Source organism: Actinia tenebrosa, unplaced genomic scaffold (assembly GCF_029948245.1).
Source record: "Actinia tenebrosa isolate PJP-AT-01 unplaced genomic scaffold, QUT_ActTen_1.0 PGA_scaffold17__23_contigs__length_9995812, whole genome shotgun sequence".
Taxonomy (NCBI): Eukaryota; Metazoa; Cnidaria; class Anthozoa; order Actiniaria; family Actiniidae; genus Actinia; species Actinia tenebrosa.
This window is the reverse complement of record NW_028292577.1, coordinates 1,063,638-1,077,617: the sequence shown is the minus strand read 5'-3', so window position 1 is coordinate 1,077,617 and position 13,980 is coordinate 1,063,638. Positions and strand designations below refer to the sequence as shown.

At 37.6% G+C, this 13,980-nt stretch overlaps 2 protein-coding genes across 2 annotated transcripts; one reads left to right on the top strand and one right to left on the bottom strand.

Annotated features, from left to right (window-relative positions):
- Window positions 1-159: 159 nt before the first annotated feature.
- LOC116299516 (uncharacterized) lies at window positions 160-4,065 on the bottom strand. Its single transcript, XM_031708175.2, has 3 exons — window positions 3,612-4,065; window positions 1,015-2,408; window positions 160-616 (listed from the first exon to the last, which is right to left on the bottom strand). Exons 1-3 carry the CDS (start codon window positions 3,982-3,984, stop codon window positions 362-364), a joined length of 2,022 nt encoding a protein of 673 aa, XP_031564035.2. The 5' UTR covers window positions 3,985-4,065; the 3' UTR covers window positions 160-361.
- A 3,620-nt stretch (window positions 4,066-7,685) lies between these two features.
- LOC116299521 (uncharacterized) lies at window positions 7,686-10,909 on the top strand. The gene is made up of 3 exons (XM_031708182.2): window positions 7,686-8,149; window positions 8,811-10,210; window positions 10,426-10,909. Exons 1-3 carry the CDS (start codon window positions 7,783-7,785, stop codon window positions 10,678-10,680), a joined length of 2,022 nt encoding a protein of 673 aa, XP_031564042.1. The 5' UTR covers window positions 7,686-7,782; the 3' UTR covers window positions 10,681-10,909.
- The last annotated feature ends 3,071 nt before the right edge of the window (window positions 10,910-13,980 follow it).

Below are 13,980 nucleotides of genomic sequence, written 5' to 3'. Positions count from 1 at the left end.
AAAATCTCAAATAAATCATTTTACGACATTCCCGATGGAAGAACAAGGAACGGTTCAAGAATAACTTAATTTAAGAGGCTTGCATTCTCCTTGATATAACATGTCTGGTCAAACATATGACATAATTAGCATATCAAAATAAAAATATTGCTAAAAAACTTTTGGCATTCATCCTTTTAATGATTATTTATTTTTGTTAACTGACAAGATCTCATTATTATTATTATTATTATTATTATTATCCGTATATTTGTCTTATTGAATTAATTTATAATTATCTTAAATTCCATTATCTGACGTCGTTTCCCTGTTATCTTTATTATATTGCCGTTTGATAAACACGTGGTTTAACTGCCCATCTTCACTTGAGCCATACGAGCAAGTAGGGCTGCTGATGATTGTAGATTGTGTTTGGCCAATCAGAATCGCTCTGAGGAGAGTCATACCCGTTACCATTTTGCCTCCACCCATTTGCAGTCGATCCTTTGAGCATGACTCCTACAGCCATACAGTAGTCCTTTGTCGCGGTGTTTCCTTGCTTGTTGTACGATGTATAGGGGTATGAGCCTCCATGTTGCTGCAGAGGCATTATCCCGTACTTGTTTTGATAGCAAACCTACAAAGCAAAAAACAGAACATTAATCCATGTATGCACACCAAAACAGCTGAATTGGCAAACAAAGACGTTGGTGACACAAACTATGGGTTTATATCCAACCTGGGTTTTAGTCCTTCCCGCGTGCTTGGTGGCGCTTGGTGTTTGCAGTTTTCATCCCTCCACAAAAATCAACTTCTAAGTCATATTCCAATTTAATCTATGAAGATATTCTTGATATATAGGATGAAACTCATATCTCCTTTCGCATTATAATGAGAATAAATTGTTTATTATATATTGAATATAGAGATGTGATCACTAGACCCTAATTTATTTTCCTTCAAATTTAGAATAACTTTTAGATGTCAATTGGCTAAACTAGAGGTAAAACCATTTGGATTATTTTAATTTTCTACCTTTGTGTTTCCATTCCATGCCCGAACAGTCACCGAGCTTGTTCCGGCTACCTTCACACGAGCATATCCAACACCATGATTCCACCAGGTACTGTATTCTCTACCCTGTGGTAAATGCCATCGAACCCATTTCTTTCCTACTCCAGAAGGATTCTCCTCGCTGGAGAACATGATCTCAGTAGAATGTCTGACAGCAATAAGGCGTGCGTCCAAACAACCATATTCCACTTTCCCTGATGACATCCTGGGGGATTTCAGGAGATCTGTGTTGACATTTTGTACAAGCCACGAATTGTAAATATTGCTCACACGACCGCTGATCTTTCCAACCAGAGTCCATCCACCTTTATTCATGTCACAAAAGGTTTGTCTATTGTGACCTTTGAGTGCTGTTTTGATCCAGTACACCCCATTCTTCAATGATGACTTATTTTGCCCATGGAGGTTTGCGTCATAAATGTGTTTGCAGGAGTTCCCTGGTCGTTCTTTCTCTCCGAGATTAAAAACTTTAGGGTGTACGAAGTGGCAGACGTCACCAGGGGACACTTTAGGATTGGAAGACACCAGCAATTTAACCTTAATATTGTCAAAGTAAGTCCTGCATCCAGTTGGGCTTCCACTGTATATTGAATGGCAACCTAGACCGATTGTTCCCTTCGGGATCATCCACTTGGATGCAACAGTGGCGTCTTGTATTTGTATCCCGTCAGCCCATTGCGATATTTTTTCGCCCTGCAAGCGATACTTGAAGTGAAACCACTTGTTTTTGACCAGTTTTTCTGGAAGCTGGCATTTATATTTCCAGCTACCGTCGACATTGGTTTTAAAAGGTCTCATGGTACAGTCTTTGTGGTCTGTGTAATACTCGAACCACCAAGCTGTTGTGTGTTGCAGTCTGGGATCTTGGACTCGAAGGAATGGACCAGGATAGACAACATTGGAACCGGTTTCCATAAGATCAAGTTCGACTTCAATGTCGCTCCATTCCTTTCCCTGAGTCAAGTACAGTCCTACTTCACCATTGCCATAAGGAGAACTTCCAGTTTTGCCAAACAAGCTTTCGTTCTTGACAGTCCATTCCCCCCACACTCTATTCCATCCCTCCAGTGATGAACGGGTAAAATCTTCATAGAAGGCAAACACTTTCCTCGGATTGGCTTTGGCTTTTCCTTGCGATTTCCCGCCAAAAACAAGCGCGTACGACTTGAGATCAACAGTATTGGCAGGAATCATCTTCTGGATTCTGAACGTTACAGTGGTTGCATCAGTGTACAAATTGTGGACCAGTCGATCAATCTCGACAGGCAAGGAACCTTTGTCAGGATGGTAAAACACGCGAAGATCCTTGCCGTTCTTTGTTGCTTTCTTCTGATCTACCAAGACTTTATGATTAACTGCAATTTGAAACGAGAGCATAAACATTAATAAAATATAAACATTTATTGCCATTTAGGAGCATTTAGTAAAGTGATACCTATTTTGGGTTCATATACAAATACAATTTAGAGCAGTTCTTTTTTTTCTTCGAGTGTTTTTGTTCACAAGACCTGTTTTTGTTCGCATGAGTTTTTTTCTTGTTTCTATGACGACCTCTAAAACTCGCAAACATCCGGGTTTGAGTAACTTACTAATTATAAGTTATGATCATTAAGGCTGTCATAAATCTAATGAACAGTAGAAAAGACAAGAAAGGAAAAAACATGCCGAGCTTGGAGTTGAAAAGTGATCCGTTTGTCGCCTGTTCTCACTATCATATTCTCGCAATGTGTGTGTCACGCTTATTGGCAAACACCAAAGCTGGTCCAACATATATATACTACAAATATATCCTCCTGTAATTACAACGACATTTTGATGCGAATCTTTTTGCCCAGTTTAAAATTATGAAATTCATAGTGAACTGAAAGGAAAATTTTTTATTTGATAAAAACTTGGTAAACATGCATAACTTATCGAAAGGAGCAAAGATCATTTACCATTTTAACTGAAACTAACCGGCTATTATTACTGAAGTGCTGTTGCCAGAAAAAAAAATTAAGCAGAAAAGTTTAATTGGTTTAACGACTTCTTAATAATAGGCAGATTAAGATTCCCGTTTTTATCTTCCCGCAAACGGCAAACGTGACCACGTTTCATCGTTTCCCTACATTTCACTTTACCGTTTGCAAACCTTCTCGACAAAGACAAGTATTCTTTTGTTTATCTACTACTTGGAGATTTTTGCGATTCCTTTTCTCTAATTTTAAAGAATTTTCTAATGGTCAACTGACTTTTCGCGTTTGCCGTAAACGAGATCTTAAACTTTCTAATAATAACTTAGATCATCACAGGAAAAGTCGCTAACCTTTCTTCAAATTCATTTTTTAATAGAATGCTGAAATATCGATATAAAAATTATTCATATTGAAAATTGGAGCTGTGACCTATTTGTTGTTCATGAAAAAACACGTTGCAAATGAAAGCGAGATTGAATTTCCGCGAATTTTTTTTTTTAATTTTATCAGCTTAAATAACCTGAGACTTTATCGCTATCCAAAACAAAATGTACTGCAATAAATTCATTCAGCTAGTTAACAAATTAGCGAATTAATCTTTACCTTTTACAGTGATTGTGTAGTGTGCAGGTAGTGCTGACTTGGTTTCTATCAGTATGTTTTGTTTGTAGAGAAAGTCGAAAAGGACATATCCAGATTCACACTCTTGCATTCCGGGAACTTCGCCATTCGTGAGTTGTCCAAGAAGAACCTGTATTTTCCTTACAATAACAACTTCTTCGATAGTCTTACTGATTTCCTCTTTTGTTTTCTTGTACGTGTCCTTCAGGTCCAACAGATTGCTGTGTAGTTTTTTGGACAGGAAGTCAATATTGGACTTTGCTTTGTGAGCTTCCTCGTGAGCGGACAACATGACTACATGTTGTAGAACCAGAGAAATTGTGAGAAACACAACGAATACCTTCTTGATAGTCATGACTGGAGTCGTGGGGAACTTGTAATAGAAAATAGAAAACCGGCTGATAGCAACCAGAGTTCCAAATACATTAGCTAGCTAGGCAATACGTCACTTTATAATGGAAACTTATCTCGCATTTGATTGGCTGACAGGATTAATCAGCCAATCCTCAATAATATCTGAACTTCATACCTCAAGGCATCGCCAATACCTTAAAAAACATCAATAAAAACATCATACGAACTAAAATCCGAGTTATAATAATAATAATAATAATAATAATAATAATAATAGTTAATAATATTAATAATAATACAAATACGATAGATGGGAGGCAGGGGGGAGGGGAGGAAACAAAGAAGCAAGGTCGTAGTAGGACGATGGATGATCTACTGATTGATAGGATCAGTAGCTCTGAACTGCCAAAGAGGGAAACGAAATCTAAGCATGGAGTGGGTAGACGTGACGAAGAAGGCCTATGATTCGGTGAATCATAATTGGCTGATTGAAACTATGGTGTGATAAGGAACTTGTGCTCCAGCACTGGAACGGCACAAAACTGGAACTCTACTCAAGGCTGTTCACTTTATGCCTAAACCCGATAGTTTGGAAGCGGATCCTTGGAAGCTTAGAACAAAAGAGGGATATATAGATAAGCTATCTAAGCCCATCAGCAGCAAAATAGCTATTACGGGGTGATTTGCTGGTAGACTCTTTATTGGAAGTCCAAGCAATTTATACAACTGCAAGTTTACTACGGACTCAACTCAACTGAACTCAACTCTATCAACTGATTGAATCATGTCAATGAATCTCTCTTATAGAGATTTGTACGATAATCAAATAATAATCAAATAATCAAGCTGTCATCATTGTACGATGTTAACTAAGAAGTTTCTGGAGGCGTTGCCTCTTAATTAAAGTGGGAAAACTCTGAATATTTAAGTTGCAACCGAATGACTCAAAAATCAAGTTTTGGACGATTAGAATACAATTTACAAGGAAGCGTTTGGTCATATATAGAAAGGTCAACAACGGTTTAAACGGTTTTAGGTAACAGTTTAAGCATCGGATTAACTTAATAAACATTAGAGGGCAAGGAGTCATATACGTTATAGGACAGGTCTAAGCCTGACCGAGAGGTTGCAGAAGATTGCGGTCAAATTTAGCTTGTCCGTGCCACTCGTGAGGGGTATGTGACTATATACGTTATGACTTGCCTTCAAGACCAATCCGGGCTTGTAACTCGTATTTAAAACATGTGTGACATTTGTCAATGATTATATGAAATAAAATACTTTTTGGAGTTAAAATGTTACTTTGATTATTGTCTCATAACATAACAAACCTGCTGTACATAGACGACTTGAATGCTTCGCGTCAGAAGACAAGCTAAAGAGAGTGATAAGCGAAACGACAATAGCTTTTGAAAAAAGTAAAAAATAAAAAATCGGAGATTTTAAAAGAAAAACTACCTGACATGACTTCCACAAAACTTCAGATCAAACAACCAAATTCCCTTTGACAAGGAACTCAAAATGTAAAAGAGAAAAAAAAGAAAACAACAGAGTTCAGAGTTGAATAACAATAAATTTTACCGATCCAAGTACTAACCTCACTCAAACGTGCTTGACTCAGTGCCTTGGAAGCCCAAGTTTTTTTCCACTGGGCCACGATTTCAGGAATTAAGCACGACAATAGCCATGACAACAATGCAATAGATAGACCAGCTGAAGCTCTCCCCTTCAGCTGAAAAAAAGGATGCTTTTTTATATTGTTTTCCGTTGTGTTGACGGAAGAAAATCAATTAGCCCCCCCTAAACTCAGTTAGCCCCCCCTTAAAATTTTGGCTGGATCCGCCCTTGAGTCTCTCCCCTGATGCTTCGGCTAGAACACAATCCTGCGTAATCCGTACACCCAAGGGCAGAGGGACTTAATTGCCGTCATGTCCGAAGTCCATACGACCGACCCAGCGGATGTCTCGGGGTATGGCATGAAGGCAGTAGTTTTTTTCCTTCTGTATTTTGGAATTAATAATTTTATGTTTATCTACTTACGACAAATTAACAAAACTTATCAAAGCTGCATTATCCGCGCTATGTTTACTGGGCAGAGACGAATAAAACAATCCAAAGGTTGGTGTAAAATGGCTGTAGGGTCAAACCTACAGCCGAGCTTTAATAATGGAAAATATGCAAAATTACTAGGGATCGATAAAACCCTGATAACAGTACTTCGAGTAATGCCCAGTGAAGGTGAGGGCAAATAAAACGCCTCCATTATTACTCTCCTCATGAAAAATATAAATGGACAGGTGATCGGGGAGGCGGAGGGAAAGCAGAAGTGAGTTCACGCTTGGTGAAAGTTGGCGAAGAATGACGCATGCAAGATGCTAGGTTGCTATGGGAATGTCAGGTCAAACATTCCCATGAGTCCCCAGTCACGTGCCATCTCATGCTTCACTGTATTACATCATCCCGAATTAAAACAGGAAACCCAAAGTCGTGATAAACATAAAATTCTATTTGCTAGCAAATATTCTATATAATTAAAGTTGGTGTGGACGCTGGTTCGATTCCCACCGTATTAACAGTACCTTTTTTATCTAGCTTTAGATCTTTTTATATATTCATTTATTCATTTATAATTTTTATAAAGGACTTTTATAAATTCAAGAAAATGATGATTATAATATTTTTTTTAGAAAGTATGTCCACTTTTTTCGCTTTGTTTACTAAACTTAGTATTATATTTTATGCGTGTATTTTTAGGACAATCATGAAAAACAGAACATTATGCCGACACCATAATGACATTTATGTCGAAACATTATACTAGCACGTCGCGATGCAAGGCCTAGATGTTAGTTAAACTTTGGTCTAAATAAATTTACAGAATGTTTCGCATAAAACAAATTTATTCGTCGTGGGTACACGGGCGAACCGCAACCTAAGACACAGGTACGCCTTTTATAGCATTTGTCACAAACGAGTGGAGAATGGGCACTTTTGGAAGGCAGTAGACGCAGCAAAATATCAGCAGATATTTTTACAATGTTATAAAGAATTGAACGGACGGACCTATGGACCATTAGGGAAGCTAGTGACCTATTCAAGTCATGAAAAATCAAATCCACGAGTTACCAATTTTTCTTAGGGATTTGGAACCTAGAAATAATTTGCATACGAGGCAAGGATCCCTTCAGAGTTATTACGAACAATTGTTTCTTTTTCCGTAGTCTTTGTAAAACTCCGTTTGTATCATTAGTTCGAGGTTAAACAAACTAACATGTACGATTTTTTTACCTGTATTCAATAGAACAATTTGTGAAGTTATCTTTGATTTAGTTGCTTTATTTTTTTCTGTCAAATATTTTGGACCAGAAAGCAGTGAATAATTAGTAAAAGCTCGTTTTTTAGTCCACTTCGATCTTGATTTATATTCTTATGAAATTAAAGCGGTTTAGGCAGACCGTTTATTATCGCTCTGTATAACTGCGCTCGAAAAATGGTCGTAACGGTAAATTGGGTGTGTCGTATAATAATGTCTAAAAATAGCTCACTCCCGAAATGTGCCGCCGTTCTAATACTTCTAGTTATGGTCTTTTGCTTCTGCTACAAATTAATACATTTATCTTGTCAAGCTCAAATACTATTGATTGGGTGATTGCTGTCAGCCAATCAGTTGCGAATGTGTTTCCATAGATAGATTTATAAGGTGACATACCTAGCTTGCATCAAAACAGGAGTTTGAACTCTGATTGATAGTCAGTTCTTAGTTTTCAACTGCAAGATCCCTAAGATTACCGAAGACGATATGAAGAAGGTATTCGCTGTGTTTCTCACAATTTCTCTGGTTCTACAACATGTAGTCATGTTGTCCGCTCACGTGGAAGCTCACAAAGCAAAGTCCAATATTGACTTCCTGTCCAAAAAACTACACAGCAATCTGTTGGACCTGGAAGACACGTACAAGAAAACAAAAGAGGAAATCAGTAAGACTATCGAAGAAGTTGTCATTGTAAGGAAAATACAGGTTCTTCTTGGACAACTCACGAATGGCGAAGTTCCCGGAATGCAAGAGTGTGAATCTGGATATGTCCTTCTAGACTTCCTCTACAAACAAAACATACTGATAGAAACCAAGTCAGCACTACCTGCACACTACACAATCACCGTTAAAGGTACATAAATAATTCATTAATCCAGTTTATAAATATGATAATAAAGGATTTTGTTTACCGATAAATAGTTAAATATGAAGAAAGATCAAGTTTCAAGAAATGAGGGCGATATCCTTTGTTGTTTACTTCTGCAGCCAAAAGGAATTTTGACGAAAGAAAACGCCCTTTATACTTATTGTTCTTTAAAAACCAACGAAACATTTATTTGTTTTTCTACTCACACGCTCAATAGACTTCAAATGGCAATGTTTAGATCCCTTGACTCTTTTCTAAACCTGATTTTAAATGAACAAATGTTGTTCTAGTACGAGAAAGTAACACCGACGATCTCAACCTCTTCAAATGTACAACTCCTTGTGGAGAGTGACGACAAATTTGTGACCTCGAGAACTTTAAAGCGATATCTTTTACGAACAGGCTCAAGAACATGAACTTTTCTGTTCTATATCACCAATGCATTCCAAGGTTTTTATCTCGAGACCAATTGGCTCAAGATCTTCTGATAACTGAATTCTTATCAGCCCCTCTCAAAAAAGACTGTTAAGGAACTTAGTCCACACATGTTTTGCATCGCATTATAGATAGACCTTTTATTATAGATAAGGTTGACTTTTATTCATCTTATATTATTCTATTTATATACATTTTTACTTATTTATAGTCAACCATAAAGCCTTGGTAGATCAGAAGAAAGCTGCAAAGAACGGCGAGGATCTTCGCGTGTTTTACCATCCTGACAAAGGTTCCTTGCCTGTCGAGATTAATCGACTGTTCCACAATTTGTACACTGATGCAACCACCGTGACGTTCAGAATCCAGAAGATGATTTCCGCCAATACTGTTGATCTCAAGTCGTACGCGCTTGTTTTTGGCGGGAAATTCCAAGGAAAAGCCAAAGCCAAAGCCAATCCGAGGAAAGTGTTTGCCTTTTATGAGGATTTTTCCCGTTCATCACTGGAGGGATGGAATAGAGTGTGGGGGGAATGGACTGTCAAGAACGAAAGCTTGTTTGGCAAAACTGGAAGTTCTCCTTATGGCAATGGTGAAGTAGGACTGTACTTGACTCAGGGAAAGGAATGGAGCGACATTGAAGTCGAACTTGATCTCATGGAAACCGGTTCCAATGTTGTCTATCCTGGTCCATTCCTTCGAGTCCAAGATCCCAGACTGCAACACACAACAGCTTGGTGGTTCGAGTATTACACAGACAACAAAAACTGCACCATAAGACCATGTAAAAACAACGTCTATGGTGGCGGGATACATACTTGCCAGCTTCCAGAAAAACTGGTCAAAAACAAGTGGTTTCACTTTAAGTATCGCTTGCAGGGCGAAAAAATATCGCAATGGGCTGACGGAATACCAATACAAGACGCTACTGTTGAACCCAAGTGGATGATCCCGAAGGGAACAATCGGTCTAGGTTGCCATTCAATATACAGTGGAAGTCCAACTGGATGCAGGACTTACTATGACAATATCAAAGTCAAGTTGCTTGTGTCTTCCAATCCTAAAGTGTCCCCTGGTGACGTCTGCCACTTCGTACATCGCAAAGTTTTTAATCTCGGAAAGAAAGAACGACCAGGGAATTCCTGCAAACACATATATGACGCAAACCTCCATGGAAAAAAGAAGTCATCATCGAAGAATGGGGTGTACTGGATCAAAACAGCACTCCAAGGACACAATAGACAAACCTTTTGTGACATGAATAAAGGTGGATGGACTCTGGTTGGAAAGATCAGCGGTCGTGTGGGCAATATTTACAATTCGTGGCTTGTACAAAATGTCAACACAGATCTCCTGAAATCCCCCAGGATGTCATCAGGGAAAGTAGAATATGGCTGTCTGGACGCACGCCTTATTGCTGTCAGACATTCTACTGAAATCATGTTCTCCAGCGGGGAGAATCCTTCTGGAGTAGGAAAGAAATGGGTTCGATGGCAGTTACCACAGGGTAGAGAATATAGTACCTGGTGGAATCATGGTGTTGGATACAAAAGAGCAAATGCTGCCGTAGAAAGCCCCGTAACTGTCCAAGCATGGAACGGGGGCTCCAAGGTAAGAAATTGCAATGTGCAGAACGATAAAACTGTCCTCTATCAATACTTATTTCAAGCAATCTTGATCAAAAAAAAATATATGCGAATATTTATATCAAACCTCTCAATAGTAAGTAGAGAGAAGCAAGCACCGTTTCAGTGTTGTCCATGTACTAATTTGTCATTTAATACTTCTCGATGATATCTAGATGATTTTTCTATTATTTGTTGAAGGTTTGCCATCAAAACAAGTATGGACTAATGCCACATCCGCTTGTGGGAGGCTCATATCCCTATGCATCGTACAACAAGCACGGAAACACCGATACAAACGACTACTGTATGGCTGTAGGAGTCATGCTCAAAGGATCGACTGCAAATGGGTGGGGCCACAATGGTAACGGGTATGACTCTCCTCAGAGTGATTCTGATTGGCCAAACACGATCTACAATCATCAGCAGCCATACTTGCTTGTATGGCTTAAGTGAAGATGCGCAGTTAAACCACATGTCATTCAAACAGCAATATGATATAGATGATAGGGATGATTAGAATATGATAAGCAATACAGATAATGTAAATTTAAGATAAACAAATCAAACAAAAATTAAATAAATAACATGAATAATGGTAATCAGAATGATAATAATGATAGCAATAAAAGGTAAAACAAGGTCATGGGTAAACGTATTAAAAGATAATATGCAACTTATTAAAAAGATGAATTTCAAATGATTGTTGGTGTTATTTTCAAGCATCATTACTTTTGAGACAATATACGGATGGGTATATATAGGAATATATAATATACAATCCTGCAGGTAAGTCCCTAAATTATGAACATTTTCGAGATGCAAATATTCCGGAGTTTCTGATTTGAAGTTTAAATCGAGCACGGATTGGATCTCATTTCGATGCATGAGTTTTTGACTATTGATTTCATACAGTTTCCCTTATTGAATTTTGTTTCATTAATCTACCTCCATAGCATGCGGTCGTTGACTGCACATCAGTTATAGTGACTCAAGTCGACACGATTTAGAAATAAGATGCGTAGGTATTCAGTATTCAACAAAGAATCCCATCTCTCAAGAGCGTACTTATCATGGAATCGCATGAAAAAAGGATCACGAAACACACGTTAAATTTTGGATTAAATCTTCATTTTTGTTTATTCCCCTCCCCCCCCCCCTCCCCCCCCCCCCCCCCCCCCCCTCGTTCTGCCGCCCCTGTATATATATAAGTTATCGAAAATTGCATTTAAATTGAGGACATATTTTAGAAGCTGCCTAGCATGGAAATACATCTGGAAGCCAGAGTTGTTTCGTTTTGTCTTGTATATCACCTGAAACTTCAATTGATCTTCTCGCTGTGGGATTCAAGTCAAATTCACTGTCTGACTCGTAAATTCCACAGAAAGTCACGAAAATCATTCTCGTAATATTTAACGTGGAATTCCCTCGTCAGTCAATTAATTTTGCTTTATAATTCTGGACGATTAATAGAAAGTAGTTTAGAAACATTATGGTTGAGATATTTCAAAACAATTTCAAAAAAAGCTACATGGGCTGATCATATTATAATGCAAGCTCTGCTATAAATTTTAAAATTCATTTTGTAGGAATCCAATCTAGAAATAATCTGCCATAGAATCCGTAAATAGTTTAGGTCACATTTTCTACAACATTTTCTACAACAACACTGAACATTTACTCCGAATTTTATTCTTTTCATTTCGCTTTTTCTGTTTCTTCCGTTTTCATTTCTTATGTAACTCCTTTTATTATTGGTCTACAGCAGCTAATTAATTAAATATTAATAATAATGATAATAATAATAATGCTAATGATAATAATAATAATAATAATAATAATAATAATAATAATAATGAAGACTTAATTTCAGTATATCCCCTCTGTGGCTCTTTAACTGTAAACATCCTAGATAAATAAATCAGTCTTGCATGTTACAACTACACAGTAAGAAAATATGAAATTAAAGAATGCATGATATATTAAACTCTAGATATTAAATATATATGTTAAAATTTGCATGATAATATAAATGATAAGTATAAATGATAATATTATAAACATGCGGTAAATATTCTAAAGAATCTTAAGCGGGTTCATAAATTATTTACCAGCAAAGCTGCAGGTACTTTAGATACTTGTATTCATAGACTGCCTTTTACCCCCTCAAAAAGCAGGAAGTTAAAAGTGAATTGATGAAAGTTCCAGTCCGACAATACGTTCACTTTTGTAAATATTATTTTGATAGAACGGGATGAAATCATTAAAAATAAAAAAAATTGTATTTTATTCAAACGTCATACTGTTATCACACCAATGTACCTTCATACAGGAGAGCAACACTTTGAATATATCATTCTTGCTCTAACTCTCGACGAATAGACAGCTAATTTTACAAACAAAGCCATGGAATTCCTCGTTCATATTCTCCTGTTTGTTCTGTTGTGTAAAGTGGACCATATCACAAGTACCAACACACACGATGATCGTAACCCAGGATTGTTGTTTGATAACCATCCTGGTTACCTTCTGTCTTTACCCGCCAACATGACCAAAGTCAAACAAATAACTACCAAAGTCTCCAGCAAGAAGGATTGTGTGTTCGCTTGTGTTAGGACATCTTGGTGTCGTTTGGTCAATTTTAAGATCACAGCTGAGATGGACGGTCGTCACATATGTGAGCTACTGATAGCTACTGATAACTATAGGCAGTCATGAAAATGAGGCGACGCACGAGTTGAAGAGACAAAGAAAACATTCCACGCCATTTTGGAATCTTTCAAGATTATATTTGATGCCCTTCGCGAATCAAGGAGCCTTGGACTTACATCATTTACGTCAAGGATAAGTCTTTTAAGAATTATTTTGGTTTTGTTTACAATTTTGAATAGTTTCTTCAACGTTCTATCGTTCGTTCAATCAGTAGCGAGCCTGTTGTGCATGATGTTAGTTGCACAACATTTCCGAAGTATGTCAACTAAGAAACTGGTAGACTCTTTAGAAAATGACAGTGATGTATTCGAAAAAAGCTGTACAGTTATCTGTATTTGTTCATCACAATAAAGGATCACATTTATTAGAAGATTGTAGGTCTCGTTATGCCAATGATTCCCTACTCAAGCTCAGTATGTTGAGCACTAGCCTCGTGGTGTTGTTCCACGTGGTCGAGAACCAAGTAGAGTCCCTGTCAAACAACTCACACGTCTTTTGCACAAAAGCAGGAAAAATACGGAAAAGAGTTCGTAAGTATGTTTTCAAAAATGTACCCATGTCATCTAGAATGCTTTGCTTTGTCAATAAATGTAATTTTAATGACAGCAAAATCTACCAACGATCTACAGCAAAATCTACCAACGATCGAAAGGAAACAAACGGCTTCTGGTAATCCTTTACCCAGTCGAAGGAAATTATGGTCCAAGAAATTAACCCCTAAAAAAATTCAGCTTCACATAAAAGCAATAAATGCTGGTTAAGGTGGTTGTCAGCAAATATTGACAAATCCACGTTCACACAAACTATGCTTCCTGCAGTTTACCCCACAGAATCAATTACAATAAGTTTACCCTAAGCAGAGATGTCGAAAAAATTCTAGGACATACACAAGAATTGACCCTAACAAAACAATTTCTGCGCCATATTCTCAAGGAAACACTGCGTTATTTGGGCCAAATGCTGGTCGTCAATGCGGTGTAGCCATGTCACTGTGTGCATTGAGATATGCATGTAACCATAGGAGTGCAATGCAGCAGACCCCCC